The sequence below is a fragment of the Somniosus microcephalus genome, chromosome 6 (genome assembly GCF_052327205.1).
Source record: "Somniosus microcephalus isolate GS21.2 chromosome 6, FLI_Smic_1.0, whole genome shotgun sequence".
Taxonomy (NCBI): domain Eukaryota; kingdom Metazoa; phylum Chordata; class Chondrichthyes; order Squaliformes; family Somniosidae; genus Somniosus; species Somniosus microcephalus.
In genome coordinates this window covers 93549663-93561206 of record NC_140992.1, presented here as the reverse complement: position 1 = coordinate 93561206, position 11544 = coordinate 93549663, and the positions used below count along the sequence as shown (strand labels likewise).

General features: G+C 45.9%; 1 protein-coding gene across 1 annotated transcript; it reads left to right on the top strand.

The window, feature by feature from the left end:
- The first annotated feature begins 7242 nt into the window (after window positions 1-7242).
- On the top strand, window positions 7243-10296 carry LOC147115892 (lysophosphatidic acid receptor 6-like). The gene is made up of 3 exons (XM_085990542.1): window positions 7243-7387; window positions 7884-8185; window positions 8468-10296. The coding sequence occupies exons 1-3, from the start codon at window positions 7366-7368 to the stop codon at window positions 8774-8776; spliced, it is 633 nt and encodes a 210-aa protein (XP_085846668.1). The 5' UTR covers window positions 7243-7365; the 3' UTR covers window positions 8777-10296.
- The last annotated feature ends 1248 nt before the right edge of the window (window positions 10297-11544 follow it).

The following is an 11544-nucleotide window of genomic DNA, read 5'->3' as shown; positions in this document are numbered from 1 at the left end:
CTGTCAGTGCTTCTTAAAGGGACACACACATCTTTCAAGTAAGTTTGGGTTCCAGCTTTTGGACTTTTTTTTAACATTTTACTGAAGTAGTGGCTTGGTGCAATAGATATAAAAAGTTGCTAAAGTGTGCTGGGAGTGCTGCTGGAGGCTTGCAGGGCTTCAGATGGTAAAGGAAGGCCTCTGAGTAGACAGATAATGCTGGAAATACTCAGCAGGTCAGGCAGCATCCGTGGAGAAAGAAACAGAAATAAAGGCTGCGATTTTGCTGACCTCATTGGGTCCGTGGCGGGCAACGTCAGTGACGGGACCCGACCCCACTGCTGGCTCCAGGCCGCTGTCCAAAATTAATTTCCCTTGATGGGGCTTGTTGAGCCTGCCCAGTGCGTTTCCCAGCCAATTAGAGGAAGTGGGTCTGGTGATGTTATTTGATGATGCGTCATCAGCCAGTTTTCTTAAAGGAACCATGTCCAAATTTATTTTGACATTGGTGCTGTCAGTGTTCTACAGCATTAAGGTGCTGCAAACACTGGCAATCAATGCACAAAGACACAGGGCTGCTTCCAGACTCTCCCATGACTCCCTCCATATGCTTAAGCCTGCTTTGTCAAACATTGAAACCTTTATTTTCAACACTTTGCATTCTTGGTCAGATTGGTGTGCATGTTTGGAAGTGGCTTAGTGAATGGTGAGATGTAACAGTAGCCCCTGCAATGGTCATGAGTGTAAAAGGAATGACTTGGGCATTGTAGGGATGCTTTATGGTGTTGGTGTGGTGCCAACCTGGTGCATCGTGTGGCAGCCAGAAGGTACAGCATCAAGTGAAGTAAATGTGGTCATGCTGAGGCCATCCCTCACCTCCCATGCAGCAATGTGGTCGGGTGCTGATGCCCTGTGTCCTGTGCAGCATCAGGTGATTGCAGAGAAGGTTGGTGGTGTTGTTGTTGGTGCTGCTGGTGTGCCTAGTGCTGCTGGTGTTGGGGCTGATCTTGGTGGGATTCGGATGACCATGGTGAGAGAGTATAAAGGGCACCCATGCTGATGGAATAGATGGCAGGTGAAGTAGAGACGACGGAAGCGATCTGTTAATGGTGAGAGAAATAATGAGGGCAGATTGGATGGAGGCTTGTGTAAAGACTTTCAGTATGGTGAATCTGTTGTGGAAATGCAGTGAGGAAGAACTTGTGGCTGAGGGAAGATATCTCTGTAACTTTGACATTTACTTGACATTTGAAGCTGTCAACTCATCAGCTGATGCAATGGCCACTGACCTCTCACCTCAGCTTCAGAGACGTGGTCTAGCAACAGCGTGAAACTGTGAGCAAGCTGTCAAGTTCAGAAGGTCAGTTTAAAACCATTGTTAAGTGGCTGTAAACAAGCCACAAATCATTTAAATCAGTTCCGCCGCCGCTGCGTGTCGGGTCTGGTCAGCGCTCACAGACACGACACCAGGAAAGGCACATGGCGGCAGGTTCACAGCGGGGGTCACGACCCGCTGGGGGAAAAAAACTTTCCCACCCGACCCGCCACCCCCTGGAAAATATCGGCCAATGTCTCAGGTCGAGATGCTGCCTGATCTGCTGAGTATTTCCAGCACTTTTGCTTTTATTTCAGATTTCCAGCATCCGCAGTGTTTTGCCTCTGAGATGACCACTTGCTCACAGCCCTGGGGGGCACATGGAGATGAAGCCGAGGCAGGAAAGGGGACATGCTGCTCGCACAGGGAAGAGGCAGAAACAGAAAAGGAAGAAGCAGAAGAGGATTAAACAGAAGGAAGGGTGCAACCCAAACAGTTCCTTTCTGGCTAGGATATCCAGGATGGAATCATCCATGTACGGTACCAATGACCACAACCCGAATTCCCCTTTCAACATTTGTCCCACACCTTACCTTCCCTCTGTCACTGACCATCACAGTGTCCTCTTGACCACAATGCTGAAATAAAACCCACCACAAAGCAAACTTTCCAATCCCACTTTATCCACATATGCATCCAATCTGACACCAAGAAATCAACTAGTCACCCTTTTGCATTCCCTTAGTGACTGTCTTGTGTGTGCCTTTGCCTATCCGAGTGATGTCACGCAGTGCTACCCCAGTGGCTGCAGCATGGCTGGTGGAAGGCTGCTGACTTTCAGTGGGGGACACTGCAAATGGTCTCACAGGACAACCTTGAGGAGCTGGTGGCTGGGAGTGTCAAATCAAGTGATGGTGTTTCCTCTTCTTCACTCTCCTCTCCCTCTTCTTGGTCACCCACTGGCTGGGCAGGCTGCATTTCGTGGGTGTCTGAAATGAGAAATGCACAAGGGTAGAGTTGTGGTGAGGGGCGGGTGGGAAATCAGGAGCTCCAAGCTTACACCATGTATACCTTGCAAATCAGAAGATATTGTGGGATGAGGGGGCAGTGGGGTGTGAGAAGGAGGATAATGAATTAGGATACCAGCACCTTGTATCATTTCAGCCCTGCTGTTGGCCAAGGGCTCATCCTTGCCCCTGCAAAGAATGGCCAGCGCCATCTCCACTTTGCTACAGATTGTTGGTAGGTGAGTGATTGGCGAGACGTGTGGGAGGAGGTCATGCAATGAGCAGTGGGTGAGGCTAGTGGTGTAGTTGGTAGGAGACAGCTTTTGAAGATGTAATCACTGACCTAGACCGCTGGTCTGTGGTCATGAAACTTCTTTGGGCACTGGAGCCAGGTCCTTGGGGCAACATTGCTGGCAGTGACGGCCTCGGGGATCTGGTCCCGTATCCTTCTTTCTGGAGGGCCTCCTGGCCCCCTGTGGGTAGAGGATCTCTCTTGCAGTGTTGACCCCCCCTGGACAAACCAGGAGTGGTGTGTGCAAGACCCTGGGTGACCCTTCTCTGGCTTGTTGAGCCATTTGTGTTAGTGCTGAAGCACTTTTGCCATTGTTTACATGCAGAAGGCAGTTCAGTTCTACCACTGGTCTTTTTGTGGGCGGCCGTTAACCTTGGCCCGCGGTGGCACCGCCCATTTTCAGGCTTAATTGAATTTCTAGACCCGCGTGTCTCAGTTAGGATTCTTCAATCTGAGGAGACACACTGTTGCTTGCTCTGTTCATGCAGGTCCCAGATCCCCTGTAGAGGATGCGGCGGTGTTTCAGATGCCCAATGACCGTATGTTGCCACTCAAAAAGCCCACGACATGTCTGAGGGCAGCCGTAAACATAATGATCAGCGAGCACTGACAGCAAAACCCGGACCATTAGCAGCAACAGGATACAAAATCTCATACTTCTGAGGTTCAACTCATTACCTTTGAAAGCAAATTAATGACCCAGATTTTGCTGGAGCATGGCATCTCACGCTGTGCTGTAAGATACCAGAGGGACCCTGGTTTCAAATGATTTGAGGATGACCCGTATTAGGGACAGTGATTTAACTTTATTCAGCAGAAGCAAGACTTAATACATTACAGTATTCAAGCAGCAGTTTACAGAGAATAATTGAGACTTATATTACCCCGTTATCCTCTGGGTAGAAGCACAACTGTGAATAAGCTGCACCATTTGTCTCTTGTCTCTCTTTGTCTCCCGGGTGTCTCGTCTCCTTGATTCTTCCTGAAATCTTCTAAACTTTCTCAAATCTTCCACTCTTTCTGAAATCTTCTACACTTTGTGGCTTTTGAGACCCCTTTCTTATATCCTTACTCTCATTCAAAACCTTTGGAATCTTACTGAATCAATCACTGGCTTACACCCAAAACCCAAACCCAATATCCAATCATAAAGATGCCACATCCACAGCACCTTGGCTTATGCAGGTTCTAGTCTTATGACCCCCTTACATCATCTGTTTTTGACCATCAAAGCTCACATCTAGGGTAGTTATGGGAACACAAAAGCAACATGTCTCCATAGTGTAGAGGTATAGGCCCCGATTTTCGGGCAGCTGTCGGGCGGCTTTTCATGTGGCCGTGGTCCGAAAATCGCGGAAAAGGCGGGTTGGGACCCCCCCGCCTGATTCCCCGCCCCGTCCGACTTTCGGACTGCCGTTATCACGCGCCCCGCTTCAGTCCCGCCCGCCGCTGGCAGGACTGCTCGTCGGAGCACTAACAAGCAATTATCTGCTTGTTGAAGTGGATTTTCCCGTGCCGTTGCGACTTTGGGGCTTTCCCCACCTGAAACCTGCCTGCGGAGAACCCCGCCGATGAGAGCTGGCGTGAAAACAGCTGGCTTGCTTGCTTGCAGCAGCAGGTCGCTGAGGGCTGAAGATATTTAAAGAGGCAGCATTTGCAGGCTGCAGGACCTAGTTGATCAAGGCTTGGGGGAACTATTTGAAGCCTTAGGAGCAGCTGCAGAAAGTTGGAGCCTCACACCCTAACTCAGGACCTCCTCAACCGAGGCATCTGCTAGAAGCATGGGAGACCTTTGGCACCTTCCCTTCCTGGCATTAGAGGATCTCCAACAGCAGAGGTGGCAGCAGCAGAACCAGGAACAGCAGGATGATTACCAGGAGCACCAGGCTGCTGCTCACTCACCTGAAGCTGCACAAGCCAGAAGGGGCCAGCGCTTGGAAGTGGCTTGAGAGCATCTTGCTGCGCTTTAGGGGGCCAGTGGGACCCGTTTCTGCACTGGCAGTCCTACTCAGAAGGACTTCCATGAAGATCTGGTTTCTCTGTTCAACAGATGGCCAACGCTCCTCAAGAGATGTCATTCTCTTATGAGCACTCACCATGTTTTCCCTACCCTGGCGACTTATCTCCTCCATGGAGGTTGCCAACCTTTCCATGGTGCTGCGTTCATGCACCAATGACTCCACAAAGGCTCTGCTCATGGTTGCTATGGACTCCTCCATTCGCTCCACACTCGCAGCGACCCTGGAGACAAAACCTGCCAGAGACTCCTGCATCTGTGCATGGAGATCCATCACCTCTTCTCTTGCGGATGGACCCAGAGGCAGAGGGTCGAGATGCAGCGCAGCTGAGCTGAGCTGGCAGAGCCCTGCGCCTTCCGACGAGGACTCTCCACTGCTGTCCCTGTCTCCAGAATCTGCTGAGGCTCACTTGTCAGCTGTGAAACACCAGGTGACAACACTACTCTATGTCCCAAAGGCCCCCCCGAGGTGTGAGTGTCTGCGCTGGTGCTGGGTGCGCTTACTTCTGCTGACGCTGCACCCTCAGAGGTTGGAGCTTCCTCTGAGGAGTCTGGCTGCACAGCCTCTTCCTCCTCCACAGTGAGGATGGGGGCTCTGGATGGTACTGTGGGGGAGTAAAGGAAGGAGTTAGAGATGTAATGCCAAGGTTCCTCTGGTGACTCCCAGCGAGTTGGCATCTGCTGACACCTGCATCCATGCAGCATTGGTCTCAGTGGGAGGCCTCTTCCTCCCTGACCTAGGGAAGAGGATCTCCCTGTGGGCCCTAACCCCATCCAATAATGCCTGCAGTGAAGCCTCGTCGAATTTGAAGGCAGCTCGGGGTATGGCACTGGCCACAGCTGCTGCAGGCTCCTTATGCCATCCTGTATGGTTCATTTGGAAGCCTTCAGAGGATGCAGTGCTTGCCATGGACCTTGAAAGCACCATGAATGATGACATCATACTGTGGGGATTTCTGACTCGATTTAGACAATTAGCAAGGCTTCCCATATGCTGGGAATTAATTGGCCAATTGAGGGAAAATTGCGTGGGGCTGGCTGACACTTTTTTATGTGTGTCAGAAACCCCACATTCGGGGAAATCTGAACATTTCCCACACAAGCCGAAAATCGGGGCCATAATGTTCTTGCTGTTCCTGTGAAAGGCCTATGTTTTTTAATTCATGCAGACATCATAACATTCCAACACAGTGGCAGCTACACCTGATCTTGCACTCCATGTCTCATCCTTACTGTTGACTAATATCCAACTTTCACCTACAGCTTCCCTATTTGACCATAGCAATTCTCTTTCTCACCCCAGGCTGTCTGGTTACAGCTTACTCACAGACTTTTAATTATAAGCAATAGGATTACATGTCATATATAATTCAGGTTATCATTGCATACAATTGATGATTACAGATCTTTACATTTAATTCTTACACATTACTGATGATTATAAGATACTGATGATTATTAGATATTAAAGATTTTAAGATATTAAAACCAGTATTCTAAAAATCGGTGACATGTTAGATTTGTTCGTGCACCTTTAGGTTTTAACATTTTTTGCCCAGAAATTTGCTGGAAGTGCAAGCAGGGAAACAGGGCATCTGGGACCTTGGTGAACAATGGGACAAACAGTGTATCTCTTTAACCAATGAGATTAAGGAATGAGAAATAAACAGAGGAAGAATTGAGGAGAGGGTGAATTAGAGTGGGTGAATTCAATGTTAAATCAGGTACAGAAAGAGAAATAAAGGGAGGGAAAGAAAGATTGGATTAAGAGAGAGAAAAAAGAGACAGACTGGAAAGGTAAGAAAAAAAAGTAACATTTAAAATTGACAGTTTTAAAATCTCCAACAATAATTCACAACCTGAAGGAATGAGACTCCACAGTTATACTTGTTCACTTTCTGGGCAAGAGAGGTTGATTGGCAGTCATTAACTAATATCACAGCTGTTAAAAGGGTACTTACAGTGTTAAATACTGCAGTAGCTTTCTGTGGCGAGTTTAATGGGCAATTAACATGCAAATTAATGTGGCAATTCACAGTTCACGGGGTATCTCTTCCTCGCCACAGGTTGCTGGTTGATTTACACGTTAATAACGGCGTGCGACATTCACACACCATGCGTCAAGCACCAAACGACACAGATTTAAGGTGATTAGCAGAAGAACAAAAGGCGACACGAGCAAAAGCTTTTTTATGCAGTGAGTGGTTAGGATCTGGATTGCACTGCCTGAGAGGGTGGTGGAGGCAGATTTAATCGTGGCTTTCAAAAGGAAATTGCTGAACAAACAGCCTGCTAAATGTTGCTGGTGGTTTTTATTTAAATACAGTAAACCCTTTTGTATCCGGCACCTACGGGACCAGGATGGTGCCGGTTGATGAAAAATTCTGGATAACTCAGAGGTAGGCAATTTTTAACACAAAAAAATAAAAAACACTGACTAACTCGGCCACCGCGGGAAACTCAGACTCGGAAAAACGAGTGCTGGATGGATTCGGCAAGATTACTGGTTATCTATTTTGCCCGTTATTAAAGAATTCCGGATGATTAAGTGCCGTTTAAACGAGTTTACTGTATAAACCAATGAAAATTTCTCCATTTCTGATGTTAATATCTATTGTGGTTTGATAGGTTGCCAAAAATCTGAAAGGGAAGGGGAAGCTTCTATTGTGGTCTAGGTTTGCAAGCTTTTCGCAGTTAGACCACCGCTGAGCAGCAAGTGTGTAATTAGGACCTCAGTTCCAATCACACAGCAAAAATGAACCAAACCTTGGCAGGTGGTAAGTTTTTTCTGCAATATTTTAATAGATCGATTGTGTATCATTTCGGGGGCGATTTTGCAGAGCTATGGGAAAAGGGCAGGGGTGTAGGACTATTTGGACAGTTCTTTCAAAGGGCCTACACAGGCACGATGGGCTGAATGGCCTCCTTCTGTGGTGTATCATTCTATGACGGTGTGGACTGTAGAACTTCAAAATGTAATGCAAAACTGGCACATTTATAGAGCCGGAATTAGGGGGAATGAATTAGAAGGCGAGCGAAATAGATAACTGTAAAATTCACCTGATGGCTATCAACATAGAGGGAACTTTGAGTGAGATTTATGAACGTAAAATGGCAGGCAGATTTAAACGGAAGAGCTGGGATTACTTTGAAGGGTTAAAGACACCAAATCACGTTTTGTAAAACAAAAAAATGAGCATGGCTTCTAATGAGTGAAATTTGGAAGTTCCTTTATCTTGATAACAATTCACGTTTTCATTCGGTTTCTTTCAGCAATGAATTGTTCACCAAACATGTCAAACACAGTGGACGATTCTGTGAAGCGATTTCAGTTAATAGTCAATCCGCCGACGTTTATTTTAGGCTTGGTACTCAACATAATTGCACTGTGGACCCTGTGCTTTAAATTTAAAAAGTGGACAGAGTCCACCATCTACATGACCAACCTGATCGTTTCGGACATCTTGCTGCTTTTCTCCCTGCCTTTCAAAATCTACGCCTACCAGGCTGGGGAGTGGCCCCTGGGTCAGAGATTCTGCAACTTCTTGATGTCTCTGTACTATGTGAACACCTATGTAAGTATCCTGATCATAACGTTCATCTGCGTGGATCGCTATATCGCCATAAAACACCCCTTTCTGGCCAAAACCGTCAGATCCCCAAAGAAAGCGGTGATGGCCTGCGCCGTAGTTTGGATTGCCATCTGGTCTTGGTGCATCGACTACACTTTTTTTTAAAATAGCTCGGAAACCTGTTTTTTCAACCATTCTTCGTCGGTTTGGAACGTGCCTGTTATTGCATTCATCCAAATCCTGTTTCTATGCCCCGCCCTCCCCATGATCTTCTGCTCCATTCAGATCATCAGAACTCTGCAGAGAAGCGACGCCTTGAAACCCGAGACCAAATCCAGCAGCACGTCCGTGAAGATCGTCCTTTCAAATCTGTTAACTTTCCTTGTGTGTTTCACACCGCAACACCTGGGGATCCTGATGTACTTTTTAGCACGGAATTGCTGGATATCGGAGAGTTACTTGCTGCCTCTGCGCAACTTTCTCCAAATCTGCCTGTGTTTAGCAAATGTAAACTGTGTCCTGGATGCCATCTACTACTATTTTGTCATTAAAGAGTTCTGGAAGTCAAATAAAAGACAAGCAACTGAACCGTGATGGAAGAACACGTTGCTCTGTCTGAAAACAGGTAGATTTCAGTAGCGAACGTCTCTTTTTATGAATGTAGAATCGGTGTATTTTCTTTGAAAACGACAGTTGACAGAAGTTAACAAAAACAAAATACTGCGGATGCTGGGAATCTGAAATAAAATCAGAAAATGCTGGAAACACTCAGCAGGTCAGGCAGCATCTGTGGAGAGGGTTTCAGGTCGATGGCCTTTCATCAGAATCTGGGAAACGTTAGAGATGATCAGGTTTTAAGCAGTACGGAGCCAGGGAAAAGGGGACAGGAAAAAAACAAAAGGTTTGTGAGAAGGTGGAGGACAGGAGGATTAAATGAGAAAAGGAAAGGTGCAAGGCAAAAGGAGGTGATAATGAGACAGGTATAGTAACAAAAGATGGGGCCAGAGGAGGTGTAAATGACAACAGCAGAGGAAGTGGGAAGCATGGAAGTTGACAGAAGTTTATATTTCTTTACTAAACTAAGATGGAGACTGGAGTAAAGTTATGGAGGTGTTAATTTGCAACACCTGAAGCTCTGATTGGGCTCCCTTGATGACAAGCCCTGATTGGTCCCCTTGGAGGACAAGACACACCCAGCAGTTTCTCTGGAATGTGTAATTAGATCCTCCCTGCCTATGTAATCCGTTACTTTGCAAAGTGTAATTCGAGCCATTCTGACTGTTGATTCCAAACAGAACAGAGCTTACTTGGAACAGACTTAAGAACATAAGAAATAGGAGCCAGAGTAGGCCATTCGGCCCCTCGAGCCTGCTCCGCCATTCAATAAGATCACGGCTGATCTTTTACCTCAACTCCATTTTCCTGCACTATCCCCATATCCCTTGATTCCCTTAATATTCAAAAATCTTATCGATCTCTGTCTTGAATATACTCAACGTCTGAGCCTCCACAGCCCTCTGGGGTAGAGAATTCCAAAGATTCACCACCCTCTATGAAGAGATTTCTCCTCATTTCAGTCCTAAATGGCTGACCCCTAATTCTGAGACTGTGACCCCTGGTTCTAGACTCCCCAGCCAGGGGAAACATCCTCCCTGCATCTATCCTGTCAAGCCCTGTAAGAATTTTGTATGTTTCAATGAGATCTCCTCTCAGTCTTCTAAACTCTAGAGCATATAGGCCTAGTCTACTCAATCTCTCCTCATAGGACAATGTCCCCATTCCAGGAATCAGTCTGGTGAAGCTTCATTGCACTCCCTCTATGGCAAGTATATCCTTCCTTAGGTAAGGAGACCAAAACTGTGCACAATACTCCAGGTGTGGTCTCACCAGGGCCCTGTATAATTGTAGTAAGACGTCTTTACTCATACTCAAATCTTCTTGTAATAAAGGCCAATATACCATTTGCTTTCCTAATTGCTTGCTGTACCTGCATGTTAACTTTCAGTGATTCGTGTGCAAGGACACCCAGGTCCCTCTGAACACCAACATTTCCCAAACTCTCACCATTTAAAAAATACTCTGCTTTTCTATTTTTCCTACCAAAGGGGATAACTTCACATTTCTCCACATTATATTCCATTTGCCATGTTCTTGCTCACTCACTTAGCCTGTCTATATCCCCTTGAAGCCTCTTTGCATCCTCCTCAGAACTTACATTCCCACCCAACTTTGAATCATCTGTAAACTTGGATATATTACATTTGGTCCCCTCATCCAAATCATTGATATAGATTGTGAATAGCTGAGGCCCAAGCACTGATCCTTGCGGTACCCCACTAGTTACAGCTTGCGAACCCGAAAATGACCCATTTATTCCTACTCTCTGTTTTCTGTCCGTTAAACAATCCTCAGTCCATGCTAGTATATTACCCCCATTCCCATGAGCCCTAATTTTGTTTAGTAACCACTTGTGTGGCACCTTATCGAATGCCCTCTGAAAATCCAAATACACCACATCCGCTGGTTCCCCCTTATCTATTGTGCTAGTTACAACCTCAAAAGATTCTAACAGATTTGTCAAACATGATTTCCCTTTCATAAATCCATGTTGACTCTGCCCAATCCTATTAGTATTTTCTAAGTGCCCTGTTACCACATCCTTAATTATAGATTCTAGCATTTTCCCTACTACTGATGTCAGGCTAACTGGTCTGTAGTCCCCCGTTTTCTCTCTCCCTCCTTTCTTAAATAGTGGTGTTATATTTGCTACCTTCCAATCTATGGAATTTTGGAAAATGACAAACAATGCATCCAATATCTCTATAGCCACCTATAACAGGACACAAAGCCATATTTCTGATGTTTTATGGTGAATGTTTTAATCAATTTTTTTAATTTCTCCTCAATGAGACCTACAACATAGTTTCTGTATTTTTGAATGCATCTTTATGGCATCTGAATGATTAATATTAAAAATGGAAAAACTTCCACAATTGCATTCTTTATGCCTAATGTGCACAAATGACAGTTTGATGGCTTCAAACTTTAATTTTCATGCATAAACAGGGACTCAAAGGAAAATGGTGTAAGTTTGATGATTTCCTCAGGCCCTGATTGTTTACACTGATTTTCACTTTTATGTGCTGGTTTCATGTTCTGGTACATGATAATATAATTTGCAGGAAATTTCGGCATTACTCGCCGAAGGGAAGATCGGTGTAAATTTCAGCGCAACTGGCTGATTACACCACTTCAACAAATTGACACATATCTTTTGCAGATGTGTTTCTTCAATCTTTTCATAAGAACATATGAAATAGGAGCAGGAGGAAGCCATGTGGCCTTTCAAGCCTGCTCTGCCA

Coding starts and splice junctions, on each gene's coding strand:
- LOC147115892 (XM_085990542.1), top strand. CDS start 7,366: ATGAACCAAACCTTGGCAGGTG. Junction 7,388..7,883: donor GAACCAAACCTTGGCAGGTG/GTAAGTTTTTTC, acceptor GGTTTCTTTCAG/CAATGAATTGTTCACCAAAC. Junction 8,186..8,467: donor TGTACTATGTGAACACCTAT/GTAAGTATCCTG, acceptor TGCTCCATTCAG/ATCATCAGAACTCTGCAGAG.